At 50.9% G+C, this 7483-nt stretch overlaps 1 protein-coding gene across 2 annotated transcripts; it reads right to left on the bottom strand.

Annotated features, from left to right (window-relative positions):
• Positions 1 to 590: 590 nt before the first annotated feature.
• On the bottom strand, positions 591 to 4047 carry LOC103008230 (BOLA class I histocompatibility antigen, alpha chain BL3-7-like). 2 transcript variants are annotated; one of them, XM_007193986.2, is made up of 7 exons: positions 3890 to 4047; positions 3329 to 3598; positions 2853 to 3128; positions 1956 to 2231; positions 1256 to 1288; positions 1068 to 1115; positions 591 to 904 (listed from the first exon to the last, which is right to left on the bottom strand). In XM_007193986.2, the coding sequence occupies exons 1-7, from the start codon at positions 3960 to 3962 to the stop codon at positions 900 to 902; spliced, it is 981 nt and encodes a 326-aa protein (XP_007194048.2). In that variant the 5' UTR covers positions 3963 to 4047; the 3' UTR covers positions 591 to 899. The 2 variants fall into 2 exon arrangements, with proteins under 2 accessions (XP_007194048.2, XP_028017583.2); XM_028161782.2 differs by lacking the exon at positions 591 to 904 and adding an exon at positions 1720 to 1836 and having other exon boundaries at positions 979 to 1115.
• Positions 4048 to 7483: the final 3436 nt, after the last annotated feature.

The following is a 7483-nucleotide window of genomic DNA, read 5'->3' as shown; positions in this document are numbered from 1 at the left end:
AACAATCAAACCCTAGACAAAGGGCAAGAGCTGGATGAATCTGAAAATCCATCTCTGGACACCACAGACTCTCCTGTGTGCAGGGGCAGCCTTGGGCCTTGTGGGGACCACGACTGGCAAAATGACTCCTCCAGCTGTCAGAGGTGGGGGACACCCAGAGGAGAATAAGACACAAACTCAGGCAAAAACCTCTAAAGAAACAAAGAAACAACAAATAACACCCAAAAGATGGGGGATGAGGACTGGACACAGGCCTGAGCAGAGGCTGACCTGGTGACTTCCTCTGAGATCACAGCTCCTGGTGGGACAAAGTTCTACTGAAGGGACAAGGACAAAGGAGCTGAGAAGATGTGACCAGGAGTGACCACATCAGAGCCCACGATGCAGTGAGCACGGAGTGGGCACAGGCCGCGTCCACGCTCGGCTCCTCACAGCCTCCTCCTGTCCCACCTGCAACAGACAGAGCACAGCAAGCACACGGATTCTGGAAGGTTCTCAGTGCTTCCATTTATTTCCTCTCTCAAACTTTAGGAATCCTCTCCTTTATTATCCCATCAACCCCTCATGGCAGAAATTAGAAAAAAACCAAATTCATATATATGGATTTTATTTTCAATAAGGATATAAGACATTATTACTCAGTGCAACACGAAGTTAAGACAGGGATCGAGGTCACCCAGCCCTGCCTCTGCTGGAACAGGCAAGTGGATCAGGGAAGAGAACACAGGTCAGGGTGGGGAGGGGTCGTGGTGGGCAGGGGTGGGCCAGTCTCCCCACCTCCTCACATTATGCTACGAGGAACACAGACACATTCAGATGCAGCTGCAGAAAGAAGAGTCACGGGATCTGAAGCCACAAAGTGGGACCGTGCATCACTCAGTCCCCACGAGGTTGCTGTCTCACACTGTGAAAGAAAATAATCATGAACAAATTCAGGTCAATCATGTAAGTACTGACCTTCCCAACAGCCCCCCACATGGTCAAATGTCCCACTCAAAGATCCCCACCACCCGGGGCATCCCCTCGGCCCCAACACCTCTCCCAATCGAGGCCCTCCAGGGTCTCACCTTTAGGATCCGTGAGAGACACATCAGAGCCCTGGGCACTGTCACTGCCTGGGGGAGAACAAAACCAGGACGTGGTCAGAACCCACAGGAGAGAAACTAGAGAAGGAACTTTAGGAGGGTGAGCCCCCCATGGCCTCCTGTCTGCACCCTCACAAGGGTCTCAGGAATCACACCCCCTCCATACTCACTTGCAGCCTGAGCATAGCTCCCTCCTTTTTCACCTGTAAGAAGAAAACATCACGTGAGAGGCCAGGGAAAAGACTGAGTTGAGATCCTAGAGGAACTCCCTAGTCCTGGACCACAGAGAACTTTCCAGAACTGTAACCAAAAATCCAGGACAGGAGCAGGAACATGAAGAAAGGAGATGTGGGGGGACTGGACCAGCTGCCCTCCTGGGACTCTGTCCTTAGCGGGACCTTCCCCCTCTGACCTTCAAGTGCTGAGAAACAAGCCCCCAACTGGAATTATGAAGGTGAAAAATCTGTCTTTCATTTTCACATGTACTTTACAAAAGGGTAAGTGTTAGCGCTCAGCTCCATATTCCACATGTGTGTGTAGGGTACTTTCCAGTAATGAGGCAGGCAAACTTCTACCTGGGCTTGAAACCCCCCAGTGAGACAAGAAAACTCAGATCCCTCCCTCCCTTCCCTACCTGAGTGCTTCTTCCTCCAGATCACAGCTCCAGCCACCACCACCACGGCTCCAGTGACCACCAAGGGAACCAGGCCAACAATGAGGCCCATGATGGGGACGGTGGGCTGAGGAGGTTCTGTGGAGGAAAGGGAAGGGGCCCTGACCTCAGGCTTGAATCCCGACCTTGCTGAACGTGTCCAGAAGGGCTCCTGCTTTATCTGAGAAGAAGCTACACCCCACCATGTCCCTCCTTACCCCATCTCAGGGTGAGAGGCTCCTGAAGCCCCTCGTGCTGCACATGGCACGCGTATCTCTGCTCCTCTCCAGAAGGCACCACCAGGGCCGCCCACTTCTGGAAGGTTCCATCCCCTGAAGGCCTGGTCTCCACAAGCTCCATGTCCTGGGTCTGATCCTCTCCATCACGTTGCCAGGTCAGTGAAATCTCCTCAGGGTAGAAGCCCAGGGCCCAGCACCTCAGGGTGACCTCACGGTCAGAGATGGGGTGATGGGTCACATGTGTCTTTGGAGGATCTGAGGAGGAAGAATCAGAAAATTCACACTTAGTGTTACCTTCATGGGCCACTAAAGCAGCATCATGTGACCATCCTGAGAATGGACAGCACAGTGGGTTTGAAAATAACGAGCACAAACACCAGACACAGGCCTGGACTCCGGGATCTGGGAAAATCTCCCAGTCCTTGGAAAGTTCTAGAATAAGGATGAAAGCCAAGGTAGGAGGCTCCATGTAAAGGGGAGAACACAGAGTAATGGTCCTGTCTTTGGTGGAGGCTGTATGATTCAGAAAAACTGGAGTCAGGCCTCCTAAGATGTCCTCAGGCTGAGAACGGGCCTTGAGAGAGAAAGTCATGGTTCACAAGATGGGGGTCAGGGTCAAAGGGCACCGATGATCAGTTATTTCAGGGATGGTTTCCGGCTTCTTCCCCAAAGAGACTGGATTCCTTAACTGTCTTTCAGAGAAGTGAGGCCACCGGCGAGTCACTGTCTTGTACAGAATATGAAAACCTGGGCGGATTCCTCCCTCTCCCGACAATAAGTTGGGGCGGTGTTCCCACAGGGACCCCATTTCCTCCCCTTGTGGGAAGCCAGCTCCAGCCCGAGGGGAGACCAGGGAGGCCCCGCGGCTCCTCGTACCTGCGCGCTGCAGCGTGTCCTTCCCGGTCTCCAGGTATCTGAGGAGCGCCTCTACGCATGCCCCTTCCAGGTAGGCTCTGTTGCGCTCCGCAGCACCAACCGTCTCAAACTTGCGCTTGGTGATCTGAGCCGGCTCGTCGGCCGCGGTCCAGGAGCGCAGGTCCTCGTTCAGGGCGATGTAATCGGCGCCGTCGTAGGCGTACTGACTGTACCCGCGGAGGAGGCGACCGTCCGGCCCCACGTCGCAGCCGTACATCCCCTGGAGGGTGTGAGACCCTGACCCCGCCCCGACCAGCCGCAGTGATTAAACCCAAACTGAAAATGAAACCGGGTAAAGTCCCCGCGGGCTGTTCCCGGGTCGGGGACCGGGGGGTCCCGCAATGTTGGGGTGACCCTCGGACCCGGAGACTCAGGGCGACGCCGGCCCGTCCCTAGGGATGGGGGTCGTGACCCGGATCCGGGCCCGCGTCGCTCACCGGCCTCGCTCTGGTTGTAGTAGACGCGCAGGGTGTTCAGGTTCGCTCGGTACACCTGTGCGTGGTCCTTGGAGATCCGCGTCTCCCGATCCCAATACTCCGGCCCCTCCTGCTCCACCCACGGCGCCCGCGGCTCCTTCCTCGTATTCGGGGCGTCGCTGTCGAACCGCACGAACTGCGTGTCGTCCACGTAGCCGACGGCGATGAAGCGGGGCTCCCCGCGGCCGGGCCGTGACACCCCGGTGTGGAAATACCTCAGGGAGTGGGAGCCTGGGGGCGGGGAGGGGTGACACCCGGTCCGACCCTCCTCCCGGCGCAGGTCCCCGGGTCCGAGGTGGTGGGGTCTGGGGCATGGGGGACAAGGGGCGGCGTGAGACCTGAATGGGTGAGAGGAGGGTGTAGGACACTGGGACAGGGGAGCGGTCAGAGCTGGGCGGCGAGGTGAGGGTGTGGGCGGAGAGTTGCGGAATTGCTCCTCCCCCGCCCCGGGTCTTGCCCCCCAGCCAGGCGGTCCCCTCGCTCCTCCCCGCAGAGGCCGTTCCCTCCCGACCCCGCACTCACCTGCCCAGGTCTCGGTCAGGGCCAGGGCCCCCGAGAGCAGCAGGAGGAGGGTTCGCGGCGCCATGACCCGCATCCTCGGGGTCTGAGGAGAAGCTGAGTTCCGGCGGGTCGGTGGAAACTTCGTAACCGGGAACCGCGGGGACGCCGATTGGCTTCTAGAAACCGGACACGCAATGGGAGTGAGGACTGGGGCGTCGTCATGAGTATCCAGTCAGGAGGGTTCGACACAGGCTGTGAGAGAGAAAGTGAAACTCAGGGGAGATGAAGAATCCCCAACACGGAGCGTCCCCGCCCCAGACACCGCCCTCAGAGAGACCCTGTGAGCCACACTCGAGTTCTGGGACTTTGCTCTGATCCCGCTCCTCCTGCACCGAGTGCTCTTCGTCACATTGTCTCTCTGAGTCCTCACCCAGGGGCTGTCTGAGGAAACCAAGAAGCCATGCCCAGATTGGGCTCAGCCAGTTTTTCCTCCAGTGTTCTTTCTGAAACCATCGTGGCTGAACAGGACCATCTGCCTCTCACCCCTTATCTCTCACCCCTTGGACTCTTCTAGAAGAAAACTCACCCGCTAGGGACCTTGATGCCAGAGAGTGAGGTCTCCCTCGGAATGGAGGTGGAGGAACAGGGGTTTTGTGCTTTAAACCTGGAGAAGTTGTTCCTGAAAACACCAGAGAGATTCGCATATGGATCAGTTTCCTTTGTGTTTGTTAACTATAGCGGGGAGCACAATCTTGATGATCCACAAACATCAGGAATCTAATCTGTAAAACTGATTTTGGCCCTTACCAATATAGAAATGTGTCTAAATAGCACTGCCAATCATACTCACAAAGCTCCTAAATTTTACTTTCCCAAACCATGTATCAGTGTCTCCTGTGTTGCTGTGTTTTAAAATTGTCTTCATTCCATATCCCTGAGTTTGTGTGAGTTGAAGAGGAGCAGAAAAATACCACCCCAAAATATATCATTTTGGCATATGGATTATTTTGAACTGAAGTTATGATGAAATAAAATTTATATTTTAAGGCAAGACAAGAAAAAATTAAACATAAAATTCTCTCTCTGTGCTTGCTTGGGCCTCCTCCCTCCCTCTGTAATGTGCCGTGTGTGTTCGCATTACACATTAACCAAACTTCCTCAAAGATGGGAGTGCCTGCTCAACCATAAAGATCAACTTTCTTTTTTTCTTCTGACGCTAGCAGTGTAACTTCTTAAAAGAATAGCATTCTTTCCCAGCTCTGTAGGGGGTCATGGTGACTTGCTGCTCACTTGTACGCTTTGTACGTACTTACCTGGACTATGTACCCTTGGTGAACTTTGTGTAAAATATCAGTATGTCATTTTGATGTATGATCCTTTGTCTCGAAAATGTATGTGACCGTGCCTTTGACTTCGAACAGGCAGAACAGTTCTCAGAGCTTTCCGAAAATCTGCTTCCCAGGTTATAATCCTCAGTTTCGCTCAAATAAAATTCCCTTTTTTCTTCTTAACTTGATAGTTAATTGAATTTTCATTAACAGTTACTTAGGAAACAGCAATGCAAGGACATTCTGACCGCCCTTTGTCTCCTTGAAAGCAGGAAGTAAATCTCGAATGTCAAAGGTACTCTCCCTGTACCAGGAGGGTAGAAGGCAACCTTAACACCAGAGGTAGGGAATTTAGGGCCAAGAAGGCTGTTTAAAGGAAACTTCTTACTTCACTAATTTACTGCCCCAAGGCCCAATTTCTTTGTCTTGTCAGTTCTTCAAATTTTTATTGTTTATTTGTCTAAAAGGTATAAAAGCTGCCTGTTTTGGTCACTTGGGTCTCATATGTCTATGAACTCCCATACATATGAAATTAAGTTTATTTTCTCCTGCTAATCTGTCTTATGTCAATTTAATTATTAGACCAGCCAAAGAACCTAGAAGGGAAGAAAGGAAAAGTTTTCCTTCCCTACAGATCCTGGACATAATATCTTCAATACATGGAAGCACAATGTGTTACTGTGTATTTCAACTAGAAGAGTGTGCAAATTTTAATCACCCCAAAGGTGCAAGTATTCAATGCAGTCAAAATGCCCTTCACCAACATTCATGCATTGCATATGTTTATGATTAACACCTAAGGAATGTACATATTTTGTCGGGGCACTTGGTATTATTTTCTTTACCCTGATTAACATTGCAAGGCAATTGGTTTTATGCAGCCCCACAGAATGTAGTAAATGCTATCTGCAAAGAATATCCTGCTAAGCCTGTAGATATATATTTATTAAAAATCTGGGGAGTTCCCTGGTGGTCCAGTGGTTAGGACTGGGCACCTTCACTGCCGTAGCTTGGGTTCAATCCCTGGTCAGGGAACTAAGACCCCGCAGGCCGCACAGCCTGGGACAAAAGAAAGAAATTCTGGCCATGTGGGATCCTTGGGGAGCTGAGGATCCCTGCTACCCTTTGTGGTGCTCTCTTCCTGCTGCCTTTCCTGGCTGGCTTCCACCCCATCCCCACAGCAGAGCCTACATTAGTGTTTGGTTGAATAACTGTGAGCAAGGTGAATAACCAGGGGGGTGGTTATTAGAAGTCCTTCATAGAATCTGCCTATCATGGCTTGGTTCTTCCTTTTGTGTTTTATTGGGTCACAGCTAGAAACTGAAGTTCAAGTTAATAGAGTGTTTGAATAGTAATGAAATACATCCTATTGGGACTTCCCTGGTGGTCCAGTGGTTGAGAATCTGCCTTCCAATGCAGAGGATGCAGGTTCAATCCCTGGTTGGGGAACTAGGATCCCACATGCCACGGGGCAACTAAGCCCGTGCTAGAGAGGCCGAAACAAGAGAAGCCCGCGCACAGCAACTAGAGAAAGCCTGAGCACCGCAAGGAAGAGCCCGTGTGCCACAACAAAGACCCAGCGCAACCAAAATTTTAAAAAATCCTATTAGCCATTTAAGAAGGAAATTCTTCTTAAATCTTAAAACCAAATGACATGTTTAATATCTTATAATTTAGAGCAAACAAAAAGTAAAGTACAATAATTTATTTTCCTCCTGAGACACTATATTAGTTACCTACTGCTGCAAAATAAATTATTCAAAACTTAGCTGCTCAAAACAACAAACATTTATTATCTCCCAGAGTGTTTCTGGCTCTGGGCCTCTCTAAAGGAGACAATCAAGTTGTCAACCAGGGTTGCATCATCTGATGGCTTGACGAGGGCTGCAGGATTCACATGAAACACGGCTCACTCGTACGGCTCTTGGAAGAGGGCCTCAATTTGCAGCCACATGGACCTTTCCATAGGGCTGCTTATGACATGGCAGCTGGCTTCCCCCAGAGCAAGTGATCTGAGCAAGAGAGCAACAAAGATGGAAGCTGAAGTGAGTTTTATGTCCTAGACCCAGTGTCATACACCATTACATCAGCATTACTCTATCAGGTAGAAGTGAGTCATTAAGTGCAGCCCACACTCAGGAGGAGAAAATTAAGCTCCACCTTTGGAAGGGAGGAGCATCAAAGCATTCATGTATGTGCTAAAACCAAAATTAAAATTAAATATTTTTTCAGGATTTTAAAAATCAAATACTGGAGTATATGGTATATACACTTTAACCATACTAGA

Source organism: Balaenoptera acutorostrata, chromosome 10 (assembly GCF_949987535.1).
Source record: "Balaenoptera acutorostrata chromosome 10, mBalAcu1.1, whole genome shotgun sequence".
Classification (NCBI taxonomy): Eukaryota; Metazoa; Chordata; class Mammalia; order Artiodactyla; family Balaenopteridae; genus Balaenoptera; species Balaenoptera acutorostrata.
This window is presented reverse-complemented; position numbering and strand designations above follow the sequence as displayed.

Bases quoted from the DNA above. Each gene is read 5' to 3' on its own strand.
- LOC103008230 (XM_028161782.2), bottom strand. From the start codon at position 3,962: ATGCGGGTCATGGCGCCGCGAACCCTCCTCCTGCTGCTCTCGGGGGCC. The intron at 3,129-3,328 runs GTGAGCGACGCG...GGGCGGGGTCAG, and splicing joins CTACAACCAGAGCGAGGCCG to GGTCTCACACCCTCCAGGGG. The intron at 1,289-1,719 runs GTAGGGAAGGGA...TTCTTCTTACAG, and splicing joins CTGGAGGAAGAAGCACTCAG to GTGAAAAAGGAGGGAGCTAT.